A 12,691-nucleotide genomic window follows, 5' to 3' on the forward strand; every position below is an offset into this window, starting at 1 on the left:
TCGTTTCCCATGCTAAGCGAATGATAAAATTAATTTTAATCACATCTATCTTTAATTAATTTGTTGTTATTTATAAATATATTTAACTTCCAATATTTTTTCTTACAGGCTACGGCTCTTGGAGGTAAGCCAAGCCCAATGGAGATTTTTATGAAGATGCACGTGCGGAGTGAAAAACGTTAAAAAGAGGTGCAACAATTCATCAACAACCGCGCTCAATACTTTGTGGTATGTTCGTTCTAAATTTTTTTTTTAAGTTATTATTTTCTTGAATTGAATTTGATGATTTTATTTTTTATTTCCAGGAGACATATAACAGCTAGTTGAGGGAGATATACATGGACAATTCTTTGACCCACCTGGATTTCAATCTAGATTCATGGATGGAGGCAGGATCGTCTGGTGAACTTGATATAAATTTGGTGTACAGACTCTCCAACACTACAGTCGAGACCTTGCAGACGACCCGTAATGTCCCAACCATTGGGAGTTTGCAATCGATATCAAGCACCCAGTCTCAAGAGTTCGCAGCCTTGTAGAAACATATGACCCATCTCACTGAAAAATATGAATGACTCTTTGTAGATTAAGAAGAACTCTACCGATTGATCATGAATATGAGATCATAAATGGATGATACATGTGCACCTTCTTTTTTGCCCTATGATCCTGGGAACGACTAGCCTCCTCCTCCTCCAAAACTGGCTTTGTTCTAGTTTAATTTTATTTGAACATATATATTTGTAATGAATATTGAAACCTCATTTGTATATGGTTTCCAATTGATTAATAAAAATAGTTTATATTATACTTATTTCTAATACTATTAGTGGATCCTCTAATCTTGACAATTGATTTTATCTTTTATTAATACTCACATCAATATCACATCTCAAAAGTTCTCTTCAACTCCTTTTTATTTATTGTTTATAATTTTATATAGTTCACCTCCATGTGGTTCGACCACGGTCTTGCCGTGTTATTTATTATTTCGACAATTCTATATTTAGGATAATACATCAATCTTTTGATCGTGTTCAAAGAACCACTATTATTATTATTATTGAAAAAAAATCATGATTATTTATTTTCTTCTATTTATATTTCATTTGTGGTATTGAAGCATTTTAATTCTCTTTTTGGAGAGATTTATAATTAGTGGCAGAGGTTGGATTGAAATTTGGGGACCGGGGGGTGGCAAGCTAAAAAAAAGATCATGGCCATGGGAATATTACGAAAATATTTTGAAAATTAGGGGAGGGGCTCGTATTAATTTTCAAGGGTCTAATATAAAAACATGCCCAGACTTCAAGGATTAAAGTGATTTTATGAAAATATTGGGGACACAATGGTCTTCTCAACCATTGCTTACATGTTCACCCCTGTTATGTTCGTATTGTATATTAGTATGGGATTTAAAAAAATGCTTTAGAATCCTGTCCTCCAATTTTCATTTATTGTGCACTTATATTTCATATTTTTTCTTTTAAACCATTTTATTGTTTTTTTGATAAAAATATCCTTACAATAACCAATAAATAAATAAATTGAACAACCATAAAAAAAAAAAAAAAAAGCTGAATAAACAAACTTTTCAAAGTTTGCTTTCATGATCGGTTTGATTTTCTTTGAAGTTATTCATGTATTTATTAAAAAAAATCATGAAAAAAACTATGTTTATGTTCACAAAGACTTATACATATGTGAGATCAGTTCGGCAAGATGTGGGTTTTCAAAATTTTATTAGTGTTTTTTATATAAAATCGGGTGAAATCAAATAAAATTACGATTTTAGAAACTGTTTTTACAATTTCATAAAAAAATCTATACTTCAGGCTCCAGCCCTCCAGCTCACATCAGCATGACCTTGAGTGTACCTTAAGAACTATACTTATAGCATGACGTGTCCAAGTAAAAGCTATAAGAGACTATATTTATAGTATGACGTGGTCAAGTAAGAATCAACTTATATTAATGGGTATTTGGCAGCTAGCATAGTTTTTGTTTGTGTTTCTAGAATTTTAAAAAAAATGTTTTCAACATTAAAGAATATTTATAAATAAAAAATTATTTTAAAAAGCATTATTCTACTATAATTTTATACAAAATGATCCGTATTATTCTTATATTATAATAATTAATTAATCAAATTCTTTCATAAATCAATTTAAATGATGTTTACGTGCTTAATTGTATATATAAATAGTATTTTTTTTATTTTTAAAATTTATTTTTGATATCAACATATTAAAATGATCTAAATTTATATAAAAAAATTATTTATAATTTTTTTTAAAAAAAATTTAAAATACAAAAATAACTTTTTACTATTTCACGATCCGAGTTTATTTTATATTTTTCATGCCGTGTTAAAAATGTATTTTTAATAACCTTGTCTTCAAGTGAAGATTTAGACTATATCTTGCTGCAAAACTGAACGTTAGTTATTAATCTTGAGGGGTGTAGTTTAATTGGTCAGATTCTAGATTTGATTTTTAGATACCATCAGTTCAAGTCTTACAAATCTTAGGGCCACTAAAAGCTTATATAATTATTAACTTCAGGGTTCGTTGGATTAGTCGACGTGCATTCAAACTTGCCTGGATACCTCCGTGACCCCAAAAAACAAAAAAAAACAAAGAAACGTCAGTCGTTTGAAAAGTCGTTTGAATGTACAAAGAAACTGGTTTCATCAGTTGCAGTTTACGTGCTTGAATGTACAATCGTTTGAACTATCAGATGCATTCCATTTAGTATTTTCATCTTCCAGTGCAGATTCCTATTGATCCTTTTGCATTTGGCATGAATGCCCTCCAAAAGTACTGTTGAACACGTAGCCAACCACACTCTTGGTCTGTGTATCCCAAAATAAAGTTTGTTTTTTTCAAAAAAAGATGCTGGGAGAGGGAATTTGTTCTGCAGAAACAACACTTTCCCTCGATCTGCAGGTGATCGCGATATTGGTCCGAATATCTTTTCTCACATTCTACCAACGGTTGCAATCCCTTCTCTAGCAAGAATTCACGAAAAGCGAGGGATCGTTCATAAAATCATCGATGGGTCGAAAGAATTTTTCCAGTGACAGAGACCAAACAGAAACACAGACGATATGAAAGTGCATCAATGGGAGAAATGGGATTCGTTGTTTATTTCTAATTTGCCGGCATGTCTACTTTTCTTCACATATAGTTCTGATCTAATCCTGGATTCAGAAATCTTGGATAAAAAGCACTTCCACTTTTGGGCCCATAGATATATTTCTCCCTTTCACAGATCAAACGACGAAGATCATGAAGGAAGTAGGCGACCTTGCACGTAGATAATCATCAATCTGAAAGTTCATCGATCACTTGGTGTTTAATCAATCATTACATGAATATTAATTAATTATACAGGTCGAAAAGTATCAACATTAATCAAGCATGTAGTGCTGTACAGTATGGTAATCAAATGAGTGGTTATAAAATCCAGTTTTGCTTCATGGATCATCTTGTTAGCTTGGAGCCCTACCTAGCCCGGACAAGGCCATTTTTTTTAATTAAAATAATGTAGTTTTGTTTTTTTTTTAAAAAAAAAGATAATGTAAAACCTAAGTCGACTTGATTTATTAATTGATTCGCTCAACCCTCAACTTAAAAAAACCCCTTGCTTTCATATTAATGAAAAAAGGTTGATTAAGGTTGTTAAAGGTTTTTTTTAGGTTTAATTTTGTGTTTTTTAAGATGTTTTGAGTTGAGAAATTAATTGATTGAGGTTATAAAAAATATTTATTAGGTCAAAATAGGTTAAAAAAATAATTTATTTTTAATCCAAAAAATCCTAGCTTGATTTTTTAGTCATCTCTTTTTGATGGCTAGAATCTGGAATAGGGAACAATGCAATGTTTTTTTTTTTTTTTTTTTTAAAAAAAATGGAGGAAAAAAATTTGAAAGATAAACATGCGAGCCTGACCTTGTAAACCCTGGCACATTAACCTATCTTTTTATTAGGCCAGGTGGCCAAACCATCCTTCTGACTCCTACGCTTGGCCCTTTTCTATCTTTATACATTATTTAATTATATTTATTATTTTTTTCTCAATCACATATATATTATTGAGACACTGTGTTAGTGTGTTAATATTATTTTTAATTTACTTTTTAAATAATAATAGGTTTTTATTTAAAAATCAACACTATTAATAAAATAAAAAAATGTTTTTATTCAAATAATAAAGAGATGCATCAATAAAAAATAAAGTTTAGATTGAAGAAATCATTATAATTCATGCATATGTTTATTTTTATAATAATTTTAATTAAATAACAAATGGATTTAAAAAAAAAAACAGAGTTACTCTAAAACTCATCATTTTATTTTATTTTATTTTAAAAAAATTAAATCAAATTTTAATCCGATCAACAAAGTTCATACCTAAGTCAATTTCTACTCGAAATACTTTAAATCCTAGCCTAGTTTATAGACCAACGTCGACAGATCATAACATTGCTAAAACAAATTCGGGCATAATCATGAGAACTCCGACTTGTTTTCACTCAAAGAAATTACTGAATACTGAAACTTTTAACCTATACTTGCTGGTGTTCTTCGAACATTTTTTTAGATGTAATAAATTGTTAATTGAAATGGTTATATATATAAGTAGCATTAGATTATTATATACCATGCTCTTTTTTTAAAAGAGAATAATAAATTTATATCTTGAGATTTCATTTAACAGCTTTACATATTGAATTAAGATGATTTTTTTGACATGATATCAAAGCCTTAATGATTAAGTGGTTACGAGTTCAAATCTCACTATTCTATTTATTTGATAAAAATTAAGCCACAAGATAATATGTGCATATACAAGTTTTAATTTAAAGGGTTTTTTATTTAAGATAGTGTGTTAGAAAAAAAAATATAAATTATATTTAATTGTTTAAGCTATTAGATTAAAATAATTTTTTTTTATTTTAATGTATATACAGTTATAATTGAAAAAGAAAAGCAACAGGAATTCAAGCAAACGAAACAATTCCAGTTGCGGTGGAGGTGCGATTTGGAGCCTGACAATCTGGTGGGATATCTTATCCTCGTGACTGGTCAAAAAAAACTTTAGTACATGTCCTGGAAAAGCAAACCACCACAATCTGGTGAGATATTTCCACGCCTGCTTTCTCACCTTTTCAAGTAATTATCCATATTCATACTCTAATATTTTAAAAATATTTCTTAGGGTTACTTTAAAACCAATATAAAAATATTCCTAGGGTTTAAACTAAACAGCTAAGTTCATGGCATGCTTGCAATACAGCTATCTGCATCGGTGTTTATCTTGTTACACACAGTCATTCGATAAGACTTCAACAGCCGACGCGGTTGTGTAATAATTGACTGCATCGTCATGAATCATATATTGATAAGTTTAAATCTAAAATTAAAAAAGTTCACACGCGTGAAACGATATTTCTAACAATATATATATATATATATATATATATATATATATATATATATATATATAATTTCTTATATGATTGTGGGATAGAATTGAAGTTTTGCGATATGCCTAACATTTTGCAAGCATATTCTATAGCTAGCTAAGGTTGGAATCATGTTCAAATTAGACGCAAAAAAATGCTGTTTTTTTTCTTGTTTTTTTTTTTTCTTAATTAGGTTTTATAATTTTATTTGATTTAGATTTTATTAACTAGCACAATTTTAGCTCGTATTTAAATAGTTTTGTATGTCATTTTTCATAGTAAATTATCAAATTTGATAATACTAACATTCGGAATCTAAAGACTCGTAGTTTTCTCTACAATTTAAAATTATAATTTAAGGCTTGAGAAAGGGTTTTATATTCTATCTTTCACTATACATTACATGAAAAATAATAATTTTAAAAGACAGCCATAGGTGAAGGGAAATACAAAAGTGTAGGTTGTATAGTTGTAGACAAGCAGTGGATGAAATACAAGACGCATGCATAAAACTTGCTAGTTTCGTGTGTAACACGCATGTGTCATAAAAAAAATGAGCCCAAAAATAGAAGGACGGTCTAAAATTACTATTCACCCTCTTACAAAGTATTGTGCAATTGGTTGATTTTTTATTTATTTTTGTTCCCTAAACTTTTTTTTTTTTAATTGAATCTTTCAGTTGCAAAATTGATTGCCAATTGACTAGGGGAAAATTTCAAAAAAGGGAGACCAGCATGGAAAAGACGCTGAAAATCGATGGCATGTTTGAAGGTGGCATGAAAAGTTCATTTTAATTCTTCAATTTACAAAAATAATATTTTTTTTCAAATTCAATTTTGTTAAAAAAACTATATTTTTATTGTTTTTTAGTTCTTGTTTGTAAATGGAAAGAGAGAGCATCGCCAAGTTCTTACATGGATAGAGAAAGTTGTTGTTTTTGCCAATTATGACCATTAAAATAGTTAATATTGGTGCCCATGAGTTCTATTTGATGAAATGAGTTTGATGGAGGTTTGTTTTAAAACCTCAATTGCCTAAGAAAATAGATTAAAGTCGATGAAGGAAAATTTAACCCAATCTGATTTTGTGTTTATGGACCTTTTTTGGGGTTTATGAGGTTGATAAATTAATTTCTAGATGTTCTAATGGTGTTAATAAAGTTTTTTTTTTCCTTGAAATGGGTTTATTGGGCAAATAAAATCTCTACCCTAATTTTTCGGCCACCATAATGGTGGTTAGAATATGGGTAAAAAGACAACGTGTTGTTTACTTTATTAGACGGCATGTTGTCTGATTTTGTTTTTCAAAAAACAATTAGGGATGGATGACAAGTCTCTCTCTCTCTCTCTCTCTCTCTCTCTCTCTCTCTTAGTGTAATGGTTTCTTATTTCTTATTGGTTTCTTCTCTCTTTTCTCTTATAATAATTATCCCTAAATTCTCCTTTTCCAACATGTATGTGGCATTGTTACACATACTGGAAAGGTTACATTTCTTATTCCTTGACTTGCCTCTTCATTCACATCATAAATTTATTTTGTTTTGAAATCAAGTATATCGGTTGGTAAAGCCCTATTCCTCCAAACTGAACTTTTTAGATCAAATACAGTTGTTCCTAAAACCATCCAATGAAGAGATGCAACCCTTCCAAAAGATTGCATCCTCAAAGATGCAACACAACCTGAATCACAACAGCCACTAAAACCAAATGTCCACATTAAAGAAATAACCCAACATACTTATGGTAAAGTCAAATTGTATTTCCATCACCACTCAACTAGTTCTAGGTTTTCGTATGAATCTTCCCGATCCAGTATAATAGATCTAAGAAGAATTTCTAAAATCTTTTTTGTCATAAACACACAATACAATACAAATCCATCCAAGGAATCAACCTCTGATATTTCTAATACCAGCTTCCAAAATGCAGATTACACTGCAAATATATCTAAACCTTTATACGTAAACCCTAAACAACAATCCCTTTTAACCTCTCCAAAATTTTCTGCAGTCTCAGAAAAAATTCAAAATGAGCTAAATGTTTTAACTTCAAAAAAAATAATTTTTTATTGACAAAACTTATTTTAAGAATAATTTTTATAGTGATCATATATATCTCTGAAAAGATTTTTTATTTCAAAACATTTTTACAACAAAGACACGAGATACCAAAATATTTATATGATTTCATCACATTACATAAAGTTCAAATCTTATTTTTTTTTTATTGGTTTGAATTATATTATTCATCTAAACATCATATTACATATCCTTTCACATCTGTAAAGCATACATGTCCCATAATATCTAGGAATAAAACTCATGTCTAGGAACTTGCTAGTGGTCCTTCAGTCGAGTCTGAACATTCACCTTTAAGAAACCTCAAAATCACTCACAAAGACCAAATAGTTGAAGCAACTCCTTACAAAATTCTCAGTGAAGACATTACTACAAATATCAAACATATTATTTAGCAAAACAATTTTACCAATACCAACCTCAGCACCTTAAGCAACAAAATTAACAAAAATAGAAAAATAAATCCTAAAGACTATTACCAACTCTTCTAAAACTACAAGATCCTAGAACTTCAGTAAAAAAACCCAGTTTTCGAACCTTACAAAGTCACCAGCACAAGCCAAACATAACACCAAAACAATAAAAATGACTTTTTCAAAGCTATCAAAGACCATCTTCACCAAATTAAAGCCTTAACCCTAATTGTTCCCGACAATAGTACCATGAGATAGAACAAGATACACCTAGACTTGTGATAAATTACAAACCATTGAATAAAGCTTTAAAATGGATTAGATATCCAATTTCAAATAAATAAAAAAAGATTTATTACAAAAATTGCATTCTGCTTTCATATTTTATAAGTTTGATATGAAATCAGGATTTTAGCAAATTTAGATTCATCCAAAAGATTGTTATAAAATTGCATTTACAGTTCCATTTGGTCAGTATGAGTAGAACATTATGCCATTTGGTTTGAAAAATGCACCATCTGAATTTCAAAGAATAATAAATGATATATTCAATGCATATTCCAAAATTTGCATAGTCTACATTGATGATGTTTTTATTTTTTTCAAACTTATTATAATAGCATTTTAAACATTTACAAACATTCTTTCATGTTACAAAACAAAATGGCTTAGTTGTCTCTAAATCAAAGATTTCTCTTTTTCAAACTCATGTTTGTTTTCTTGGTCATTATCTCTGCCAATGTACTATCACACCTGTTGAGAGATCCCTTATCTTTGATAATAAATTTCCTGATAAAATCCTTGGTAAACTTCATTTATAAAGGTTTCTAGGAAGTCTAAATTATGTTTTAGGCTTTTATCTAAATATCAGTAGACTTGCAAAACCTCTTCTTGATAGACCGAGAAAAAACCAATTACCATAGTCTAATGAACATATTGCTCTTATTCGTCATATTAAAAGACAAGTCCAAGAAACCCCTTGTCTTTATATAGTCAATCCCTTAGCTCCTAAAATATTTAAAAAAATATAATTCATGTTATAATAATGTGATAATTAAATAGAAAAAATATATAATATTAAAGGATGATATTAAAAAAAAAAAAAACATTAATTGAAAAAAACTATTAAAAAAAAAAAAAAGCAAAGCAAAGCACTATTCCAATGAATAGTGCTATGTGAGGAGGGGCACACTAAAAACCCATCCTCTTTTAATTTATAGATTTTTTGATAGTTCTTTGGATCTTTTTTAAACTCTGATATTATATTATATTAAATTAGATATTTGAGTTTAAATTCCATTTAAAAGATTTAAATCTTAGATGGTTTATTCTCTATCTTTTTTATTTTTATTATTTTATAATTATTCAATTCTAAAAAGGTTTTTTTGACATATATACAACAAATTATATGAAAATGAAATTAAGATAAAGAAAATCCTCATATACTCCATGTTGTCCGAATATGCCTAGTGAATAAACAAAATGAGAAACATAATTGACTAACAAGTCACATATAAACCTATGAATAAATAGGTGTAATAGTTTTAGCCATTAACACTTAAATGCCACTTGGTAATTTACAAGTTGACCAGGAAGATGCATTATCCAATATCTTCTCCTTATCCTCGATGAGTAAGCAATTTTATTCGAAAAAATGAAAAAGTTTTTTATTTATTTATTTTAACTTATATTCTTGGAAATGATACAATTATGGAAATATTAGCTAGGATATATATGAATATGCGTAGTCTCCTTTATTCCATCAAGGCAGCCCCTTTGAAGTCCCTGAAAGTGCTTCCTGCGATTGATGGTAAACCGCCTTGGACCAAAAGCTGAAGAGAAGCACACCTAAGGCAGCCTCACCAAGGTAAGGCATTATATTTTTTTTGTTCTTCAAATTGGACATTATAGGAGGGATGCGGCTTGGTGCCCATCTGAGCACTGCTAGATCACCTAGTGACTTACTTTGAAGTCCTAAAAAAAAAAACAGGAGTTTTTTTTTAGCACTTAAAAATAAAGATAAAATAACATAGTATAAAAAATATTTAGAAAAAAGTATAGTTTAAAAAGTCATATATGATACCTCCAACTGTCTTCAAAATTAAAAATAGACTGACACAATTTACAATAAAAAAAAAAAAAGAAGAAGAAGAGAGCGTAAGGACAAAAACAAGACCCCAGAGTGGGCCAGACAAGTCGTCCAAACTTGTTGAATTCTTCTAGTCAAGATCTTTCTAACTATACCGGTGGTGTCATTATTGAAACTTCAGTGTGTTTTCAAGATTTTTTTTTTGTTTTTTATTTTCTCTCTCCTCCTTGTAATTTTTGAAAAGAGAGGAGAGATAAAAAAGCAAAAAGAAAATAAAAAGATTTCAAAAGCATATTGAAGCTCCAGTGAATATACCATTGGAAAGATCTCAATTATATGAATTCAATGACATTAAAAAAGGTCATAAACAGTTTTGTTATCAGAGTTTCGGTGTGTCTCCAATGTTTTTTTTTTCTTTTTTTTTTCTTTCTTTTCTTGTTTTTCTCTCTCACCTCTCTTTTTTTCTTTATTGTGACATAGACACTTGTGACTAAGGAGTAGTATATATCACCTACAACTTTTTAAATTATACTACTTTTCTAAATATATTTTTTGTAATGTGTTATTTTATCCATTTGTTAAGTGCTACAGTACAAAAATACTAAGAGAGAGAGAGAGAGAGAGGGAGTGGCAAGCAATGCAGAAAGAAAACAAATTATTCTCCTTTATGTAATGATCCACTATGCTGCCTAATTGATAAGGGCATTTTGTGTCCCGGGGACAAATTCCCATAACATGTGTGCAGGGTAAGCACTTGCAATCCCTATAAAATATATGATAGAACTCAATTCTTTTGGCAGTGGTAATTAAAAAATTATATGTTCATTGCTTTGGAAGGCATAAAGATTAATGAATTCCCATATCTTGGAAAGTGGTTTAACTGTAACTAATAACCCGAATAAGTACCTCGCAGTCCTCTATGGAGATTATGCTTTCAAGATATTTAAGCCAAGGGACCACATCTGGACTTTTCATGTCTATCTGTAGCCCCCTCCACAACACACACACACACACACACACACACACACTCACAAAACAGGGGAAAAAAAAAAAAAAAAAGTAGTCAATCCCACTATTATATATATGCACCCTCTGTTCCACTGAAATAATCACACAATCTGTATCTAGTGCTTAACCTGATCTTCGAGCAAACATGGAGTCCAACCGCAAGCGCAAAGGGTTCACGAAGGGCAAGCTGATGCTGTTCTATCGTTCATCACCGAAGCCTCCCTCAAATGTACAGTACAGCGGCAAGGTTAAGCCAAGCCAGACATCTCCGACAACAGCTTCAGTGGGTTATGTTAACCGTGATTATATGATTGCTCCACAGAAGCAGGTGGTCTCATTTATAGTGCCTGCTGCAGACAACCATCGTGACAAGCTAAGCCAGTTCGACACCTTCTTCGGGGTTGTTGGTGATGTAAGTGTAGATACCAAGGCTACTAGCTACATCTCTTCTGTTCAAGAACGCTTCAAGCTTGAACGAGTCAACTCGGAACGAAAGCAGCTTGAAGACAAGCTGTAGGGTTTAATATGCATGGATGGTTCACTCTGCCCGCTGGTTAGCTAGCTAGTCGTGAATTAATAAAACCTTGATCGTATAGTTTCATTTGTGCAGAGAGGTACTGTACGTGTTGCATTTGTTTAAACTGAATCTTTAATTTTTAGGAATATCAGTGCATGTCTTAAGTCATCAAGGCTTCTCATGTATTACCAATAAAGTTGTGGCCAATCAGAAATTTAATTCATCCTTTCACTCTTTACTCTATGCGTTTATTTGATTTGTAACTGCAGGTGCTATAAAATATTTACTTGATTGGTTAAGTTTTTGTTTATTATGATTGATGCATCAATATATTTTAAAATTTAGTTTTAGTTCAAGTTTATTTTTAAAAGAGTCAAAGGCAGCGATAACTTAACATATATAGACTTGGCAGAATATTTGGGCTAGACGACATGGGTCTTACTTTCTTCTTGACACAATATTATTGGATTCAGCTAAACGATAAATCCAAGTACATATGGTTTCGGCGAACTTCTAGACCTAATATCCTTGGATTCAGCTACGCGTTGAGCTCAAATAGACGTGGGTTTGACAAACTGTCAGGCCCATCATTATTAGATTCAGCTACGCGTTAAGCCCAAATAGACATGGATCTAGCGAGTTATTAAACCTAACATAATTGAGTTTAGATACGCGCTAAGCCCAAATACCTATCGCTTTAGCGAGTTATCGAACCCTACATCCTTGGGTTCGGCTACGCGCTAAGCCCAAGTACATATGAGTTTGTTGAGCTACTAGACCCAATATTCTTGGGTTCAACCCTGCACTAAGTTGAAATAGGCATGGGTTTGGTGAGCTATCAGAGTCAAACCTAACATTCTTTGATTCAGTTACACGTTAAACACAAATACATGTAAGTTTGGAGAATGTTCTTGGATTATGTTGCATGCTGAGGCTAAACAGACATGGGTCTAGCAGGAGATGCCCACTTCAAGAATTATTTATTTTTTTATTAAACTAAGTTAATGGATTAAATATAAGCATGAGATGCTTACTTCATGATATTTTACTCGGTTTGCTTTATGGGTCGTTACTATAGCAATGTGTGCAGCCTCTTTTGGGATCGTCATGTAGCCTCTC

At 30.8% G+C, this 12,691-nt stretch overlaps 1 protein-coding gene across 1 annotated transcript; it reads left to right on the top strand.

Annotated features, from left to right (window-relative positions):
- Nucleotides 1–11,117: 11,117 nt before the first annotated feature.
- Nucleotides 11,118–11,810, top strand: LOC118063572 (uncharacterized). The gene has a single exon (XM_035077638.2). The coding sequence runs from the start codon at nt 11,201–11,203 to the stop codon at nt 11,570–11,572; it is 372 nt and encodes a 123-aa protein (XP_034933529.1). The 5' UTR covers nt 11,118–11,200; the 3' UTR covers nt 11,573–11,810.
- The last annotated feature ends 881 nt before the right edge of the window (nt 11,811–12,691 follow it).

This window comes from Populus alba, chromosome 1 (assembly GCF_005239225.2).
Source record: "Populus alba chromosome 1, ASM523922v2, whole genome shotgun sequence".
Taxonomy (NCBI): domain Eukaryota; kingdom Viridiplantae; phylum Streptophyta; class Magnoliopsida; order Malpighiales; family Salicaceae; genus Populus; species Populus alba.